Source organism: Balaenoptera borealis (genome assembly GCF_965194805.1).
Source record: "Balaenoptera borealis genome assembly, chromosome: 12".
NCBI lineage: Eukaryota > Metazoa > Chordata > Mammalia > Artiodactyla > Balaenopteridae > Balaenoptera > Balaenoptera borealis.
Window position 1 is genome coordinate 46,340,863 of NC_138869.1, and position 20,968 is coordinate 46,361,830.

Below are 20,968 nucleotides of genomic sequence, written 5' to 3' on the forward strand. Positions count from 1 at the left end.
CCATCTGCTTCTTGCCAGCAGAAATTCTACTTGGAAATACTTGTGAAGCGTGAAGTTTCCTGCATGTCTGGGAGGCAACAGAACGCTCCCTTACAGACATTCTGCACTTCCCATCTTTCATCACCATCTTGTGATACCTCCTCAGACCACTGGGTAGAGCTGGGGCTTTTCCTCGCCTCCCCTGCACTCTCCTGCAATGTGATGTTGATCCCAAGGTCTGCGAATGTCTCCTGCACTAGCCTCCAAGCTCCCAAAGAGCAGGGACCTCAGCTTTTCTCACCTGTATTCTTAGCACCTAGGCAAGAATACAGCTGGGGAGAGAAAGAATGAATTCAGGCTACCTAAGAAGTGGCACAGACTGCCAGTTAAGAGCTCAAGCACCTGGATTTGAATCTCAGCGCTGTTACTTATGACCAGTGTGAGCCTCAGTTTCCTCATCAGTAAAACAGGGATAACAGGCGTATCTACCCTCCAAAGAATAATGTGAAGGTTCAGTAAGATGGTGTAAGTAAAAGCCTGAGAACTGATCAGATCAGGGGCAAGCAGATAGGAAGTGGGAGGTGATCACAGACTTGGTTCACATTCTAGCAGTTGCCGGGTAACTCCTGGAAACTTAGAAAACATAAGCACCAATTTGGTGTGGGCACTGACTAAGCACCATCAGGGCATGATTATGTCCATCTTAACGCCAAAGAGGAGTCCATGTATAGTGTCCCAGCAGCTGAGGGCCTGTGAGAAGTCAGCCTCTGGGGGCTACAGGAAGCCGCACAGAAAACGAAACCACAAATCTATCAGAAAAGTTCAAACGGGAAGCTGTCTATTTGTCTCGCCTTCCAATTGTCACCCTGTTGTCAGGAGCTGAAGTGTTCGTTCTACCCGGCTCTGAATCCCTCTTGCTTTCTGTATGTAAGTCTCCACTCCGCCCTCCTCCCCTTGCTCTCACCTCGTGGTGCTGCCCACAAGAATCCTCCCACACATCTCTGCCAAGACTAATTCATTTTCTTCAGATACTCCTACTGCCAGTTTTCTTTTTCACAGAACGAGTGGCTGAAATCACTTTTAATGTTTCATAAAGCAAAGCAAACAATCCTAGGAAGACTGGGTGGGGGGTAAAGGGAGGAAAATCAAATATGTCACAGAACAGCCTTAATAAAGGATTTTTATATTTCAGGGTTCCCTGTAATTTTTACATCAGGCATCGTCTTTATAATTTGGAAGTCAAGTGAATGAAAGGAGGGCTCCTTCACAGCCATGCTCCCAAGCAGACCACCAGCTGTACATCACAGAGGCAGCCCTCAGAGCTGCAAAACTAGATGTAAATACAGAGCTCTAAAGATAACTGTGGCAGGCACAGCTCACTGGCCATCCCAGCACCCATTCCCCATCCCCTACCCCCAACCATCTTGACTATAGAAGCTAAAAAGCCTGAGCCTGCTTTCCTAGTCTTCCTTGAAGCTGGGTGTAGTCACATGACACAACCGGGGCTAACAGAACATCAGTGGAAATTGGTTGTGGGTTTGTGGGAAAGTTCTTGCATTCTAGTCACTCACACTGCCTCTTTTGCTTCTTTCTGTCTTGAATGGAAGCGTGATGTCTGATCTGCAGCAGCCATCTTGCAACCATGAGTGATAGGCAGGAAGGAAAGGTCATGAGAATCACAGAAATGCCAACTCAGAGCCTTCTCCCAGTTTGGTCTCAGCAACTGGGACTTCTTGTGTGGGAAGTAACCGCCCATCTGTTAAGCTACTGTAACTTGGGTTTTTATTTACTTGCAGCTAAAAGCATTGTTGACTCAATATCTCATCCTTATCTAAATAGGACCTCATCACTAACTCAACACTATTACTGTCATACCAGGTTTTAAAGTAGATGTCCTATCTCATTTGATCTTCTTTGAAGTTTTGGACCCATTTATCCAAGCATCATTTATTTCTACATCTCTACTCAAATGACTCATGGCCACTGCAAACTCAAAAGGGTCAGGACTATATCTCTTCCAGGACTCCCTATCCCAGTGAGTAGCTTAATCATTCACTTCGTGTCCAAGTCAGGGTCTTTCTTGATGACATCATCTCCTACACACTCTCATTCATTATCACCAAGTTCTATAGATTTCACCATCTGAATATTTTTCTAACCTACCCATCTCTTTCCACTACCATCTAAGTCTAAGTTATGCATGGCTGGACCATTGCAATAACCTCCTAACTAGTCTCTCTGCACCCACACTTGCCCTTTCCACAGTGAATTTATAAAAGCACAAATCTGACCATGTCATTCCCTTCCTTAGAATCCTTTAATGGCTTCTCAGGGCCCCCATGATAAAGTACATATTTCTTAAGACCTAAAAGGCATTGGCTGATCTGGCCCCTAACCACCTATTCAGGTTCTCCAGCCCTATCTTGAGTTTCTCCTCTTGGCTCTCTTAGTTTCAGGTATACCGTCATTATTTCAGCTTCTCAAACTTGTCATATCCGTTTCTGTTTTAGGGCTACCACTTGTTATGTTCTCTATGTGGGGGAATGGGGGTTCCCCTATAGGTTTATGGCCTACTTAACCCTTACTCATCCCTCTGCAGCTCAAACAATAAATTTTCCATTTTAGAAGTTGCACTTTTCTGTTCTAGATTTCCAGTTTTTTAAAAAAAAAAAGTTTCCATTTCTCTTCAGAGATTCCCCTGTCCACTCATTATGACCATCTTTTCCTTTAAGCTCCATTATCTCAGTATCTATTTCTATTGGGCTGACTCCATTCCCGCCCCCCCTTTATTATGAGTCACAATTTCCTGATTCTTTGCAAGTCTAGTAATTTTTTTTATTATATGTTAGACATTGCAGATGAAACCAACCTTGCAGAAAGTCTGGATTATGTTGTTTCCTTTTAAAGGCGTTGAGTTTTGTTCTGAAAGTTCCTTTTGAAACTGTCAGGCTTACTTTTATTTTTAATTAAGGTGAGTCTATTTTAATTTTGTCCTTGGTCCTAGGGTGTCATCCACACTTGTAATATATAGTCTTTCTGAGGTCTCAACTGCGTACTTTTGGCTGAGCCATAACTCCAAGGTTTCAGAGCACTGTGCAGCCCCCTGGTATCTCTGTTCTCCTCTCAATCTCATAGTAATCATTTTCTATTAGGCCTTATGAAGTCTTGCTTTGTGCATGTGCAGCCCTCAGCCAAGGACCTGCAGTGAACATGGATTTCTGCCCACCCCTACCTCCCATGCTACCCCCTCTTCTCCTGATTTTCAGGGCAAACCAAGTGTTGACCTCCAAAGTCAGCTTTTTCAATAATTCTTCACTGGAGTTCAGAAAGAACCATGCAAGTCACCATGGTAACTAACCATTTCTGCTGAAGAGCTGAAAATTCACGGCTGACAGTTTAAAGAATAATGCCACTCAGTTAGGTTATTACATTTCCAATTAGAGGCAGAGGACAATTAGGTGGCCTTTCCACCAGTGCCTATTACAGAGTCATCTGACAGGTCCTCGAGGTGACCTGGCATGCCTCCCAGTAATGCAGTCGACCCCAACTGTCAGCAAGTAGGGGCTCTCACTGCCTGGGATGTTATAGAAAGCAATGTCCTCAGCTTTCTTCTTCTTATTCAGTCTCTCAATACTACTAGTGTGCTTAAAAGGAGTAAGGCATTATGTTAACAAGTTCTAATTAGTAGTTTTCCAAATCCATATGCTACATTCTGAATAAATTAAAAAGGGAAAACAGTCTCATTTAAGACATGTCTTTTGAGTGAGAGAACTAGAGGTCATATAACCATATGGCATTGGTATGGTGAGCTGGTGTACTACAGTTCTAATTCAGCAAAGTTTTGTAGTGATCAGAGGTTATTTATAACTTGTGCTTTCTTTGCATATAAGAAGTGCAGTATTGGATCTGACCCAAAGTCCATTTCAGTCCAGTACCCTCTCTGTGATGGAGCAACCCATGGGCTACTATGGAAAGGTACAACTATCCTTTTTATGGTGACTACCCCAGGGTAAGAACTACCATGACATACCATCAGTAGCCCTTCATGATGCCTTTACCTTTTCAGATCCTGCTTACTTCCTGTCTTATGCTAATACAGAGATTATCAAATTGCCATGGAAAATGCCCCTGATTTGCTCTAACCACTTTATTCTGGAGTTTCAGGGAGTGATCACTCAATTCCATATCCTGAAACATGGTAGGCTCAAAGAATACCTTGCACAGAATGGTTCTGGCATACCCAGAACAAGTTATTTTGCCCAGGCTATTGGTGATTTAGTAAGCAAGCTCCCCCTTTCAATGGTTGGGTTTGCCTTGAATTCCTGAAAACATAAAAAGCCAGAGGCACCTTAAAGACCACTTGGTCACACTCTCTCCTTTTATTGATGAGGAAACTGAGGTGCAGGGACTTGCATCAGTTTACACTATTAATCAGAGACACAACAAGAGTTGAAGTCCAAAGCTTTGGTTCCTGGCTTAGTTCACTTTCACCCTGGCCTTCCCTCATGGAGACTGGCCATCTCTTCACTCCTTTTAGATGGTCTTCTCTGGACCCTCTGAAATGTCATTCTGTCTTTCTGGAGGTCTTACTAGAACTGCACAGGTGAAGATACTTTCTTCCTTTCTGGCTTTATTGTTGATATAATTGCAGATGAAGATGAATGTTTTTTGGCCTCTATGGCAGTACAATGATTTGTTGAAAGGTCAGAAAACAATGGCCTACAATGACCTCCAGGTGCTATTCTTGATTTCCATCTGAAAGACCCAAATCCATCACCCTCTACGTGAGTGACCCTGAGGTTCATGTGCTTCCTGTCTGCACACCCATGGCTCTAACAGCTCTAACTAGAGTTCACCCCCAACAGTGAGGCTCTCCAATACCGAGAAGACCTTGGTGTTGCCTGCCAACACGTACGCATTACTGGGGAGCCTCCAGGCTGACACTCACCTTTGCATAAGCGGTTGTCTTAATAAACCACTGTCTGAGGTACTTCTGTTCCACCTTTGCTCCAGAACGCCACGAACAGCCATGTTCATCCACCTGCTCATTGGCAAGCACTGTTTGATCCACTGGGTCCCAGTTAACCAAGGCCTGTTATAATTCGTGAAACAAAATGATGCAATCTGGTAAGTATACTGAATAGGATCATATTGAGGTTCCTTACATGTGAGAGGGTCTGCAAAGGCAGTATCTCTGCTCTGAGACTTGAGGGCATCTTCTTGGAGCATCACTTGGCAAGGAAGCCACTAGCAAGCTGCAAAAAAAAGAGTGTGAACTGCCTCTGTGCTTTCATTTTATTAGAATAGGCTTGGGAAGGGAGGCTCTAAGTATGTGTCTTCAAGTTTGGAATCTGCTTGTATGAACGGATGGACTTGCAGATTGGAAATTTTAGTAAACAGAGGAAAAGAAGAAAAAATGGTACCTAGAGCTTAGCAGAATTGGGTTATTTTAGGGGAAAAAATGTATTTATTTTAATGTAAATAGCTAACACTTACCGAGAGATTACCATGTGCCAGATGCTGTGCTAAGTGCTTTCCTAAGGTTGGCTCTTCTAATCCTCACAACAACATTTTGAGGTAAGACTATTATTATCCCCATATTGCAGAGAAGGAAGTTAAGGAACAGAGAGATTAAATAACTTGCCTAAGGTCACACAGTAAGTAAGTGGCAGAGATAGCAAGGTAGGAACTCAGGTCTCTAGGAACTGTAAACATTTTTGCAATTTTTTAAAACTTCTGTTTAAATTAAGGTACAACATACATAGAGTAATGTGGATAAATCTTAAGTGTACAGCTCAATCAATTTCTACCATCACTCATACCAAGACATAGAACATTCCCAGCAACCCAGAAAATTCTGTCATGCCTTCTCCCAATCAACATCTGCCCCCCCAAAAGGTAACAATATTCTGAGATCTATCTCCATAGATTTCTTTGGCTGATAGAACCTGTAGTCTTAACCATGATGAAGTTTCTCTCCATAGAGTTCTAATTCGTTTCTATTTTCATTTAAAATACCTCTGCCATCTACATCCACTCCTTTATGACATTTAGGTACAACTGAGTACAAAGAAGGCAATGAGTACAGAGACATGTTTAGGCAGTAAAATACACATTGTTTTTTAAGATTTTAATAAGCAATTTTAATAAGAGATTGTGCTGAATGTTGCCAATTTGCCCGTCCAAATCCTCTTTCTACCCTGTTCTGTACCCCAGGAAGCTGTCCCCTGTGCCTACATTAACCAGGACCCTTGCCCTCTGGCTGGCCAATGAGAGGCACCCTGGCTTCCTCCCAGCTGGGCCACGGCCCCCGTTGGGCGGGCCTCTCCTACTGCTCCAGCTACTGCTCTCCCAGTTCCAGCAACGGCTCCCGATGTCGCCCCTGCCGCCTGGGGTGGGCAAAAGCTTCCTTCTGTTCCCAGTGCCAGGTGCTTGACCATCCCTTGTGGGTTTCCCTGAACTCTGCACAGAAAGTCTTTTTTCTTTTTATTTTTTTTTGATGTGGACCATTTTTTTTTTTAAGTCTTTATTGAATTTGTTACAATATTGCTTCTGTTTTATGTTCTGGTTTTTTGGCCGCGAGCCATGTGGGATCTTAGCTCCCTGACCAGGGATCGAACCTGAACCCCCTGCACTGGAAGGCAAAGTCTTAACCACTGGACTGCCAGGGAAGTCCCAGAGACAGTATTTTCATTACATTTTCTTCAATGACTGCTTTTGGGTAGGCCCTCTTTTTCCTGCTGGGACCCTGACTGATTCAGAGACATATCTAAAAATTACATAAAAAGTAGGAGTGGAGGAGAGACTAACCCATCTATGGGTTGTGATTTTACAATTAAAAAGTAGAACATCCACTGAAAAACTTAAGCCTGTGAAGCCTAGAGTCGGAATGGGAAAGATATGCATTGAATGATTTTCTCCCCTGATTCTAGGGCCCCCCAAATCCTTGAATCCATAAATAGAGATAGACAAAATATAGGACAAATTACCTTAGACCTAAAAACTTGAGGTGAATAAACCAAGGGTGACTTACTTATCTATTATCATTGCCCATATTAGGGGTTAGGGGGAAGGACACCACTTAAAAGATAAAAAGAAAGAGCCAAGTATTGTTTAGTAACAAGGACAGCTCCTTCAAAGGCACCCCGCCCCCCAAAAAACCCCATGTACAACTAAAATGGTATAAAGTATGAAAGGGAGGGAAAAAAGCCCTATATGCCTTCACCTCTGTCTCCTGCCCCCTGCAGGTGACACGGAGAAGCAAACACTCAGCACTGCATATTGCAAAAACAAATAGGACTTTATTTTCTCATCAACATTCCCACATGGCCTGGCATCTCTCAGACTCCCGGTTACAAAATGCAATAAAACCCTGGTAATGAACGAAAGACAAATAAAAGCAAAACACAAAAGCAATCTTTCCCAGATGAAAGTCTTGGGGGTGGGGGAGATGAGGAAAAACACAAAAGGAAAGTCTCAAATCAAAGATGCATCCTTGTGAGAACCCACTCTCTTTTCTTCCCAGGACTGCGATCCACCTCAAGCACAGAGTTTCAGGGTTTAGACTCAGCCTTTCTGCTGGCGGTAAACCCATGGGTGGTCAAAATGTAGGGCCTGTGGGGTCCAGGGTGCACAGCACCTGTGGCCTCTTGAAGTCCTGGAGTTGCTTCCCAAATACCTTTCTCTGGGTCTCCTCTCTTATGTAATGGTCTCTATCCTACAGCTTCCCCTCAAGCCACAGTCTGTCTTCTCTCATCTGGCATTCTTGGGTTTTCACATTTTGAACACTTACTTTGATAGATGCCCTGATTTTTAAGCAAGCACAGTCTTGCTACATAGAATATAGTTTCTGGACAACTTCACTGACTGTAGTCACTACGGTGGTTGATTATGGTCTCTATCACCTCCTGAAGCCAACTCCATGCTCCTTATAGTTAACTAGTCTTATTAGTAAAATACAGCCTATCTCTGTATTTTGAAATCAACTTTAAATCAATACTGAAATCATTAAAACACCTGCAGAAACACTGGACTCTAGTCGATTTTGCCCACTGCTTCCCTCACACAAGTTATCTGGCAACATCACAGAATGAGCCATCCCAAATAAGAGAACTTCCCCAGTTGATCAAGGGTTAAACACTAAGATTAACATTTTTTTTTGTTTGAGTGATTTGTGGGAAACTTTCAGAAAGCATTTTAGAAATGCACATCACACGATTCTAAACAAGAATCGGCCATGTTCACAGGGTCAGTTTTGCACAGTGACTGTGGGTGCTGCATCATTTTTGCCTCCTCCCCCTCCACTTCTTGGCTGTTAGGCTCTTGGAGGTGTGGGTGACTATGGGGTCCATTGGGGATTCTCAAGGCAATTTCATCCTGATTTTGACTTTATCAGTGCTCCTCTCTGCGACACAGCAGCTGTGGTGCCTATTGCCCAGCAGGCTTCCTATTCCAAACCTCATCCTTTCTCATCTCATCCTCCTCTTCCCCTGGATCCTCCTTCCTCTCGCCTCCCTGGCCCTCACCCATTTCACAGGGTGCCAGTCCCAACTAGAGCACATCCTCCATTAGTATGCTTTTGTCTCCTGGCCAAGGCATCACTCTTCAGGCTTTTGGCTGCTCTCCATCATTTCCCTTGCTTCTTTCTCCTCAAGCTCTGCTTTTATATGACTGAAGACGGTTTTTTGAGTATCCTGTCATGTAGCTTCACGTTCCAGAAGGCTGGTAAAATATATGTTTTAGGGTATTGATTTTCTCAGGGTCTATTAGCTTTTTTCTCCACAAAAGCGTGTTTAATTAAGGAACACCATACAGATCTTATTAAAGGATCTAATTCTCAAAATTGATTTTGCCCCATTCCATCTAGAATGGGCCTGAATTTGGACTCAGTCCAGAATGGGGGGTGGAAGGTTCCCAAGGCCAGTTTATTTGTTACTTGCCACCACCTTCCAAAGCCACCAGGGGGCAGACTGAGAGAGGCTGCCTGTCTGTGCACCATGTTTCTTTAAGTAGCTTAGGTGGGTGAATTAACACAATAAGCAGCTGTCGCTGAAATCATGAAGACAACCAAAGACAAACTCATAAATTAGGTGGCACTCCACAGGTCTCTAGAATGTCCAAGTGGAACACAGCATCATTCTCTCTACTAGCTACATCCACAGAATAATTTTTTTTTAAACCAGAGAGGTGAAATTAATGTTCTCCCAAGAAGAGGTCTCTATATTCATATTTTTGGCTGAAAATATTTTGTTCTGCGAGAGCAAGAAGAGATTCCTTTTTGCACGGAAAATAAACATTCTGATGGACAGTGCTTGTTAAGAACAAGATTTAAAGACTCCGGTTCTGTTTTGTAATGCTCTGCTAAAATACTTTCCCTAGATGTCCATTTATACAGCTTGTAGCAGAACTGAATTTAAGAATTAAGGCTATCTTCTTTTAAAAAAAGTAAGTTATGACAATGCCATTAGAGGAAAAGTATTAATATGTGAGTTATTTTTTGCCAAATATGCTTTACAAAGTATGCTATATGCAGTGTTTCTAAAGTAAATTAACTTTCTAATGTTAATTTCAAGTTTATATTTTGAAATAAACCCCAGGAATAGAATGTTAACTGATATCGATATGTTTTATTTTTATTTATTAATTTAAAAAATTTGTTAATTAATTAATTTATTTTTGGCTGTGTTGGGTCTTAGTTGCCGCACGCGGGGTCTTCCGTTGCAGCGCGCAGGCTCTTCGTTGTGGTGCACAAGCTCTCTAGTTGTGGCGCGCGGGGCTTAGTTGCCCTGCGGCGTGTGGGATCTTAGTTCCCAGAGCAGGGATCAAACCTGCGTCCCCTGCATTGGAAGGAGGATTTTTAACCACCGGACCACCAGGGAAGTCCCAATATGTTTTATGTTTTAAAGCCAATTTGAAAATGGCTATCCAATAAAAGGAGATCTACCTGGAAAAAATACTTTGGATTAGAGCTAACTCTGATCTTCAAACAATGTACCAATTGTGCACGTTTGCATTCTACTTATGATTTTTTTTCTTAAGATCATGTCATTTAATAGTGACTTTTAAACATTAATACACCAAAAACATTTAAGTCAATGTTAGCAAGTTTTAGTTAGCAATAAGAACATTATCTTTCTAAATGAAAATCCATGAAATAATCTACATTGTTTTTCTGTGATACCTTCCCATGGACAGCCTGCCTTAGAATTAGCCAGGAAGCTTCAGGATTTTTTTTTTTTTTTTTTTTTTGGCTGCATTGGGTCTTCGTCGCTGCATGCGGGCTTTCTCTAGTTGTGGTGAGCGGGGCTACTCTTCATTGCAGTGCGCGGGCTTCTCACTGTGGTGGCTTCTCTTGCTGTGGAGCATGGGCTCTAGGCATGCAGGCTTCAGTAGTTGTGGCACACGGGCTCAGTAGTTGTGGCTCACAGGCTCTAGAGGGCAGGCTCAGTAGTTGTGGTGCACAGGCTTAATTGCTCCAAGGCATGTGGGATCTTCCCAGACCAGGGCTTGAATCTGTGTCCCCTGCATTGGCAGGTGGATTCTTAACCACTGCACCACCAGGGAAGTCCCTTCAGGATTTTTTTAACTTTCTATTTTTCCAATTTAAATATCATAATGACTCCAGGTACCTGCAGGCATGCACAGACAGGCACTTATTAAGCACATACTCTGTGCCAGGCACCATCCCAGGCTCTCTACAAGCATTCATCTGTTTTACCCTTGTAACACCCTATGAAGTGGGGAGAAGAGGGTGGTAGGCAGAACAACTGCACCCCAAAGATGTCCACATCCTATGTCATCCAGAATCCAGATGCCCATGTCACTTGCAACCAGTGAATATGTTACCTACATGGTAAAAGGGTCTTTGAAGATATGATTAATAAAGGATTTCAAGATGGGGAGATTAACCTGGATTAACCAGATGGGCCCAAAGTAATGACAAAAGCTCTTATAAGAGAAAGAGTAAGGCAGAAGATTCAGAGTCTGAGAAGGAGAGGTGACGATGGAAGCACAGGTCAGAGAGATTTCAAGATGCTACGCTCTGGCTTTGAAGTTGGAGAGCAGTCCAAAGTCAATGACAGAAGCAGCCTCCAGAAGCTGGACAAGGCAGGGAAAGAGATTCTCCTCTAGCGCCTTCAGAATGAAGGCAGCTCTGCCAACATCTTGATTTTTATCCCAGTGAGACCTATTTCATGGACCTGTAAGACAATGAATCTGTGTTGTTTTAAGCGACCCAGTTGGTGGTAATTTGTTACAGCAGCAGCAACAGGAAAGGAATACAGCCTGTTCCCATGAGAGAAGTAGTCAGAGGGAAAACTGGACCAAATTCCCCAGGGGTATGCAGATTGTGAGGCGGGGGGAGGGGGGGAGGAGTGTCACACTGACTTGGAAACAACTGGGGAGAAGAGAGACATCTGGAGCCAGTAGCATGGTCATCCTTGTGCAATGGGGGGCCCCAGAAACCCCTTCCATCATCAGAAAAGTTACTCAGCTCCTAAGATGCTGTCTGTGATTGGCTTTGGATCCAACCCAATAGTGATGAGATTAAGCTTCCTACTTGGGTTTGATGTGCTTAGAACTGAAGCAGCATGAACAAACCCGGGGTGTGGAGACAGAGAAGCAAGTGTCCTATAAAGAAATATTATAATAAACATTCAATATATCCAAAAAGTCAGCTTAACTATACAATAAATAGATACAAAAAAATCAACTGTCTTGTAAAGGGATATTACGCAACCAAGGGCTCCATGCAAGAAATGTTTACACTATTACATTAACATGTCACATCATTTCATACCCTGTGCATATAAATAGTAACTATGCAACTGAGGATAGGTAACATTGGCTAATCTAATTGATGCTGTGTACAACTGCTTACACTCTTTAAAGAAATATTCACTATTTCCTGTGTTTTACCTGCAGGACGCCCTCTGCTTTGCTGTGGCTTTTTCATGTCTTATAACTTCAATTTTTGTTTGTCCTTCCTGCTATCACTTGGGATACACAATGTAGCTCACGATCTTTTACTCCCTCTGCCTGGACCTGTGGGTGATTCCAGTGTGGAAACCCCTTTTGGGTATAATTATAATCCACCTGAGCAAGGGAGGCTCTTCTGGGAAGGTGTCTGCCAGGCTGCTAGATCAGCACCGAACCTGCTGATTAGAGTGGAAGTCTGATGATTTTCCCACCAATTCTCTTCCTACCCTTTTGCTTTTGGATATTGAATAATGCTGTTAAGAAAAATTATCCAAAACTTAGAAACAGGCAAAAGGGATTGCTCCTTCAGTGTAGGCTGGGATTGGCTAGCAGACCCACATCCCCCAGGGATTATCTGATTGTCTAGGGATGTGTACCTTTGTTTGACTCCCTATTCACTATTGTTTAAGTTATTTTACAGCCCTCCTAGGTGAAAAGAAGAGGTTAACTTGTAGAAAACTCAGAGCTACACAAACGCTTTTTGTCTGAGAGTGATGCAAATGGCTCCCATGCAATGACAATGCAAATGATTTCTGTCTCACAGAAAAGATTGTCCCCAGAATTGTAGGACAGACATTAAGCAGTTTTGATTCTATTAGCAAATTCATTTCAGCACGCCTGTGACCCTATAAACCGCCCTTTCTTGAATTCTCATTTGAACCAGTCTTAACATACAAATGGTTCTCTCACTAATTAATGAGTTGAATAAAATCCTTGACACATATTCATTTTATATTTGTATGGGAGTCATATTTTTAACTTCTGAAAATAATGCTTTAACAACACAAAAGGTCTGTTGCAGTCAGCACTTTGGACAGGTACTCGTCTCTCACCACTCCTCACCTAACGGGGCTCTGGGCATAGGAACAGCTATGGTGTGTTAAGAAATTAAATTGACCCAGGAGGCTCTACAGTGGTTAAACATCAGTATGACTCAGTTCCACAAAGTTCTCACTCTCAATTTATCCCAAATGTTAATGGGGATGGAATAGTCTCTTTAAAAAAACAAACGTAACAACATAATATTTTAAACAACCAATATTTTAATAACCTTAATTTAAAGATGAGAGTGGGTTAGGGATTGTATATGATGTACAATGGTTCTCACAGTGTGGTCCATAAACCTCTGGGGTCCCTGAGATCCCTGCAAGGGGTCTGCAGGTCAAAACTATTTTCATTATAATAATAATGCATGGGTACAACATTCATTCAAAGTGTAAAATAGGCCAACACATTTTAAAATATCAGAGTACAAAAAGTTCATTGATATTTAGATTCAACATTGCAACTGACCTTTAAGAACCCACCACTTGTTGAGTTTTGGTGTAGTATCAAAGGAGAATATTCATAATTATCTGCAATGGTTATTAAAATACTTCTCCACTTTTAGCAGGTTCTGTTAATTAGTTCTTCTGGTATTTACTATTATAACTTTAAGTAATAAAATTGTACTACCTCAAGTTTGATATATTATCTTTATTATTTTTTAATTATAATTATCATTTTTGGCTGAGTTGGGTCTTCATTGTTGAGTGCGGGCTTTTTCTACCTGTGGCAAGCTGGGGGCTACTCTTCGTTGCGGTGCGCGGGCTTCTCATTGTGGTGGCTTCTCTCGTTACAGAGCATGGGCTCTAGGAACATGGGCTTCAGTAGTTGTGGCACGTGGGCTCAGTAGTTGTGGCTCATGGGCTCTAGAGTGCAGGCTCAGTAATTGTGGCACACGGGCTTAGTTGCTCCATGGCACGTGGGATCTTCCCGGACCAGGGATTGAACCCATGACCCCTGCATTGGCAGGCGGATTCTTTTTTTTTTTTTTTTAAATAAGATTTAATTTTATTTATTTTTTTTGGCTGCATTAGGTCTTTGTTGCTGCGTGCAGGCTTTCTCTAGTTGTGGTGAGCAGGGGCTACTCTCTGTTGTGGTGTGAAGGCTTCTCCTTGCAGTGGCTTCTCTTGTTGTGGAGCACAGGCTCTAGGCGCACGGGCTTCAGTAGTTGTGGCACATGGGCTCAACAGTTGTGGCATGCGGGCTCTAGAGCGCAGGCTCAGTAGTTGTGGCGCATGGGTTTAGTTGCTCCGCGGCATGTGGGATCTTCCCGGACCAGGGATCGAACCCATGTCCCCTGCATTGGCAGGTGGATTCTTAACCACTGCACCACCAGGGAAGTCCCTGATATACTATCTTTAGACAGTTCTGCTGACCCTCTACCACGTAATATGAGATATTCAGCACGGTCATACAGCCTTCCTCCCACCTGACCCCTATTCTAGTTTTTGCTACCTTTGTTAACTTTAACTTTAATAGCTACCTTTCAACTTAAAAAAAAAATAGACATAAATCTCTAATTCTCCATCTATGACTCCTTGTTATGAAAGATGTAGGGATCATCTCACGCTTACTTCTACTTCTCTTCCCCAATTTCACCTCCTGATTTTTGTTAGCTATATTATTTTTTATGTTGTCAAGGTTTAAGACATTTTGCGTTATTCTCATATTCTAAACTGAGCCTTCTATATGAGTCTCTATACTGATTGTAATATGTTTTATATTTAAAACATAATGATATTATAAGTACTATTCTTTGCAAGACGAAGCAGTGTGATGTGACCCACAGAAAAGTAAATATAATTCTATGTCATTAAATCCCTCTGGTCAAAGGAGAACATCTCAAGTATAATGGTACAATGAGTTTTCTACTTGGTACTTCTGAATTTTCTAGACCAGTGCTATCTGGTACTTTTCTTATGTGGAAGCATACTCTGTTATGATGGGAATGTTTTGTATCTTTGCTGTCCAACACTAGCTACCAGCACGTGAATGTGGCTAGTATGACTGAGGACCTGAATTTTTAATATTATTTAATCTTATTTACTTTAAATTTAAATTTCAACAACCACATGCAGCTAATGGCTATCATCACACTGGACGGTGCAGTTCTAGGCCATGTGATGATACTCTTTCTCTCAACTCCCACCATCTAAGGCTTATCTACTATTACTGATCTCCTGTTTTAAGAAGCATTCCATTTCTTGGGAGGCCACTAGTGTGGGCACTGTGCTTGTTGTTCTTTAAATATTACCTCTCTCTTCCCAAGACCCGGCAAGGAAGATATTATCACCCATCAGCAGATGAGAAACCATGATTCCTAAAGGTTGTCACCAGCCGGCACACATCTATGAGAGGTAGCTAGGATTTGAGAAATGTGTTCCTCCTAAGCCTCCTCCTTGACTTCATTACAGACATTGTTATGTGCTGGGAATTCAAGGGTGAAAGAAGCTCAAGCCCTGTCCTGGAGACACCAAAATAAGCCAGACAGTAGTTACTCTCTGGGCCTGCTGTGATCGATTTCATGAATGTGAGGTTGTGTTCATTTTCACTGTTACTGTGCAAACAGGGTTTATTTTATTCCTTATTTAACAATGATGTCTTCTAAGAAGATGGAGAAGGTTTATAGAATCTTAAAAGCATAGCTAACTTTAACTTACCTCTTTTTGATAGGCCAGTCCAGCTTCATAGAGTTTAATAAAGAGACACTGAGTCCATTTGTAGTAATCTGGTAAACACGTGGTTATTTCCTGCCAAAGAGGGGGAAAATCAGGTATAAGCCATTGTAAATATCCCCTCTCCCAACGTATGCATGAGCTTTGCAATTCAATTTTGAAAAGCAATCACACTGCAAAAATATTTATCAACCTATAATATTTTTACCAATTTGCAAAGTAAGGGAAGAAGCAATTTATTCTGGGAAGAGAGATGTTATCGAAAGCCACCCTCACCTTTCCCAGGGCATGTTTAATGATGAGAAACTCGACATAAGTCTTTTGCACAGCACCACCCCCCATGTATGCAAGTAATAGCTGAATTACATTGTACAAAATTGGGTACTCCCATTTTTGTCAGCATAAACATATTTGGGGGGCCAAAAAGCTAATTCATAAACGTAGTTCATTTTAGAAGCAATCACAAAATTCAAGAAGAATATTTGCCTGCTTTGGTATGATCCTCACTGGAAAACAAACCTGTGTTTCTATATATAACTGGGGACTGGTACCTCTTTTAGACTCATTATATTCCATTTATCCCATTATGTGAATCATGCTGTAGTCTACTTAGGAAGGCCCATTAAAAAGCATTATCAAATATTAAACTTAGTGAGAAATCACCTGGCTTGTATTTTGAAGCTTAATTTTATTTAAGCTTATTTTCTGTCCTGAAAACACATGTGCTATAGAATCTTTAAAATCAGGTTTAATTAATTAATTAACCAATAACGTTTGCAGTTGAGGAAGTCAAGTAAGCATAAAAACCTCTACACTGTCACACCGTTTCTCTTCTAGTGCTCTTCTTTCACTTCAAAAAAGAGCTAACAGAGAAATGGATGTAGGGCAGGGGACATTCCAAATGGTTCCATTCATCATGGGCTATTAACAGAGGCATACTTCCTTCTATCAGAAATGCAAACAATCCAGTCTTTCTTCAGATGAGTAAATGAGGAGAGAGTTTAAAGCCAAGGACAGGAGGGTAAGTGTAGCAGGAACTGAGCAAGGTGTCAGGTAAACTCCTGCTGTCCCCAGTGGGTGATATTTCTTATGTGAGATTCCTGGGTCCTTTTATATGCTGTTCTGTAATAATAGTGGAGTAATAGCAATTAGAAAACAAATAACTCAACTCTGATCACTGGCTCCACTCGCCCCTACAAGGCAGGGAGTGAACAACGAGCCAGTCGAACAGCTCTGCCCACACCGTAGCTGTCCCCTGCCAACGCCAAAGCCGTGATTTCTGAGCCATGTGCACACACAGCCTATACCAGCTCCTGAGGCTCCACGGACATCAAGTCTGCAGGGCGTCGGACACAAAGCACTTCACCAATGCAAGAATCAGACCAGCACACTGTGGGCAGGCTTGCTCCCCCAAACCTCCAAATTCATCCTCATCCCATCATCTTTTCCTCACCAGCTAGCCCCCCTGCAAGCCTGGCACAGAACTCATTTTCCTGACAAGCAACTTACAAAACCCAGGGCAGGGGCTACGTTTCGTCTGTTTCATTTTGCTTATCATGTACGCTCAGGCCCCAACACATCAAGGCACCCCCAAATTGGTGTTGAACAAAGAATAAACAAAATAGATATAGGGATGTCTGCATGTCGAATTAAATTTGTATTCCTCATGGAGATTTCACAAACTAAATTCAAATTACACAGGTCTGCAAGATGAACTGGAATAGGGAATGGGGTGGGGGTGAGGGGAATGCGGTGGAAATATTCCCAGACCTTGTTAGGGTAGGTATGTTCTTTAAAATTCTTATCCAGTAGAGGTCTAAAGAAATAGGTGAAGCAAATATGACATAAAGAAATAGGTGAAGCAAATATGACAAAATAATGACAACTGTTAAATCTAGGGGTTGGGCTCTTTTCTCTATTTTTCTATATATTTAAGTTTTTCAAAACAAAATATCAAAATACTCCTAATGAATAGGTATATGTATGTATGTATATACATATGTATTTTCTCAGCCCCTCAATCTGTTTCCATAGATTGAGAGTAAAAATTACACAGCAATGGAGCATGATAATCTTCACTTAGGTTTGTAGTTTTGAAATTTACTTTTATCTAAAATAGAAAAAAGATGATAGATCCAGTCAGGGGGAGAAAAAAACAAGATTATCCAACCACGCATTAGCCCACTTTCAGTCAGATGGGTGATGCAAAGTGCATTGTCTTTGGAAGTGTCAGCTCCAAGGTGAGATGAGGTGTGTGGGGTACAGGCCCCCTCTTTCACTCTGCCTTCAAACTTGGGTCTGACCTGTTTTATTTGTATTGTGTTTTTGCACATGTCATTTGAAGAAAAAGTAACATCAGCTGCTAAAAGAGTACAGCTCGAAAACCACGGCTCCAGAACCGTCATTCCAATCCCAACAGAACTGTTTCAACTCATGTTTAGCTCACTTGCACTGCCCCTCCTGCTGAAGTGTTGGAGTCTCCTGCCTAGAGGAGGCTGGGGACGTCCTGGGGACAGGAACCTCGCCCCTGCCCATTTATTCCCATCTGCTGCACACAGGGCCCAGCCACGACCCTCAGTACTTCCCACTCCATGAAGAAATGCCAGAGCAGGAGTCCAGTCTCACAAGAACCATAAACATGGTAGGTCAGAGACCCTGCTCGGAAAAGTATTTCCTGAGAAAGTCAAAGAGCCTTTCTGGAACCTCCCTTGATTTGCTGATTTAAAAAAAAAAAAAAAAACCCGAACAGCTATTTCTAGTCTTCTAATGCCTCATCTCAGTAAAAATCATCAAACACATCTTTCTGAAATTAAACTGCTTAAAAGCTTTAACTGTAGTCAACTGGCTAGAAATTGAGAGACTCCCTTTTCAGGCTTTGGGAACTAATTTAAAACCCAGCCCTGTAGACAAAGGTCTTCTGGGGTTTCAGCACCCACAAAGATGTTAAGACCCCTTCCTTCCTTTTCCTAAAGCAGGGATTCTCAACGGGGAAACTTTTGCTCCCCAGGTATGACTGGAAACATTGCTGTTTTTGACAACTGTGATGGGGGCGAGGGTGGGGGGACCTGTCAATTGCATCTAGTGGGTGGAAGTCAAGGATGCTGTTAAAACCCTACAATGCTCAAGACAGCCCCTGGAACAAAAAATTATCCAGGCCCAAATGCCAATAATGTCAAAGGGAGAAACCCTACTCGAAGGATTTCAATCTTTTTAGTCTGAGTCTGTAACCACAGATTAAGGGGAATGAGCCAAGCAACTCTGGAGTGCAGTCCATAAAAATGATAAAACGTCCTTGGGAAGAGTGGAAACGGGAGTAAATTAACTTAGGTTTCCCTCTCCAGCTGGTGTGACCCATCTCCGTTGAGCACATCATGCAATGCAGGTGGGAACGCTGCACGATGCAGCCACCGGCCCTTCCACCAACGCTGAGACCAACCAGAAGGGAGATCTGGCAATTGGGGTGCCGGCAGACACAGGTCTGAAACTGTTAGGCACACATAATGCTACTCACTGGGAAAGAGTGACTGCCTTTATAAACTAAATTTTAAATCATTCAATATACCTCCGAGTAGCTGTCTGACCTGGAAAATCTCCTGTAATAAATTCATGTAATAAATTTCCTATTTTGAAGTTAGAGAGGCATACAGTTTTTCTTGACACAACATCAGTTTATCCCCGCCCATGAAAGAGTTGTTGAACAAAATGTTTAAAGATCATCCTTTGGAATCCAGCCCACAGTACCCAAATGTCTAGGCCCAGCCCTGCCTGTCCTCCAAAGGGAAGCCCTACATCTGCGGGCTGGGGATTCTTGTCCCCAAGCTGTGGGACGGCACCATCTTGGTAAGACTTCTCAGTGAGACCACCAGAGGAGTCAAACGAGGGCTGTTCCCTGTGTTCCCAAATCCCTTTTCATTCCTGTGCCTTCCTTGCCCTGCTTTCCAAATAAGCCAACACCTACGTGAATGCATCCTTGTTTTTAAAACAAAGTCAGGTAATTCAAAGTTATAGCTCCAAAAGCAACTGCAATTCAGCCACGCTGCACATAGATCTATATAAAGATGTCAACTTTTATAACTCCCTGAGCTCTAGAAAGTGCAATCTAGCTGCCAAGAGACCAAACTTATGCATCTGGAATCTCAACTAGACTCATTCCTCCACACTGTTTCAGCATTAGAAATATTTTGCACATTCACAGCCAAACCCAGGGCCCAACAGAGAAGGTGACACTCCCCCAGAACACAAGCAAGGATCAAAACGTGAACCTTTGAGGCCTGCCACCCACACCTCAGTGACTGTACAGATTAATAACCAAGCCAGCCTTGCCAGGACTGCCTGCACACAGTGCTCGGCAATGGCCAGGAGAAGGCCAAAGTGCAGACGTCCACCGGATCATCCCTGAGAGAAAACAGCATTTGATCTGTGAAGGTGACTGACTGCTGTGTACCTCACTGAGGTCTCCTCAGGCTGACACTCCTTGCTCCAGGAAAAGAGAGAGACAGTGATCCAAGGGAAGGGGAAGGATAACCCACTTTGCAGCCATTTGACTGGGTTCAAGTCCTTGCATCATCATTAGCCTTGTAGCCACAGCTGAGTCTCCCTGTCTAGAAGAGAGGGGTGATGAGGTCTGTCAGAGGGGCTGTGAGGACAAACGTGATGATGTGTGTAAAGCACACGCTGGGCACACATGAAGGATCGATGGTGCCACTTCCCTTGCTTGACTCAGAGTGTGTGACGAGAGGAGTGAGGCTGGCTCCATCACCACACCCCTCTCAGAGGCGGCTGATGCCCTCACTGGGCTACTGGGACAGGGCGAAAGGCAGAGGAATGGACTGGGGTCAGAAGAGCTTGCCATCACCATCCCTTACCAAATGTTGGCTTTCTGACTAAAAAGAGATAGTGTTTATGAGGGGAAGACCAAAACACATGACCCCGACAGAGAAATCCACACCAGGCTGCTCCCAGTCACCTCTGGTGGCAATGCCCACCGCAGGGAGAGCCAGCAAGGTCGCTTCCTAGCCCCACCTTTCTGCTCTGGCAGGATTTAGTTGGGTCTTTGTTACTTGCTCCCATTGCACTTTTGACAGTGATTGGTCCCAGATCACAGAACCACTCAAAGCCATCGTGCATGTAATTTGCATTGCAACCTCACAATGTTTAGGTCAGCTATCAGGATTGAAGAAAATGAAGCAAACCAAAACCTGAGGCAACATTTTATCAAGTCAGTCATTCGGTGGCCGTGTACACCGGGAAAATAAACGTAGTAAGAAAGGTGAGCCACCACCCTGCATCACAGTTTCCAGCATCGTCTCCCCTCTCCTCAGTCTCACCAGAGCCTTCTGCCTCCAAAACAACCAATCTTGTAAACAGAGGAGGGAGGGGGGTACTCACATACCTTTTCTGTGCATTTCTATCATTTGCTCTTTACTGCAACGGATCAAAAGGAAATGTATGGTAATGGCCTTGCCTTTTATTCCTTCCCAGGTTCTCTAATTCTGAAGGGGAGGGGTTCTGAA

The 20,968-nt window shown here is 42.9% G+C and overlaps 1 protein-coding gene across 7 annotated transcripts in view; it reads right to left on the bottom strand.

The window, feature by feature from the left end:
- The window catches only part of LARS2 (leucyl-tRNA synthetase 2, mitochondrial), a 159,425-nt gene that overhangs the window by 82,198 nt on the left and 56,259 nt on the right, over positions 1-20,968 (bottom strand). For 5 of the 7 annotated variants that reach the window (XM_082347356.1, XM_082347359.1, XM_082347355.1 and 2 more), the window contains 2 exons: positions 15,441-15,530; positions 4,928-5,071 (listed from right to left, as the gene is read on the bottom strand). In XM_082347356.1, the coding sequence (XP_082203482.1) occupies positions 4,928-5,071; positions 15,441-15,530 (234 nt within the window). The remainder of the gene's footprint in view (positions 1-4,927; positions 5,072-15,440; positions 15,531-20,968) is intronic. The other 2 variants (XM_082347358.1, XM_082347360.1) reach the window with 2 other exon arrangements.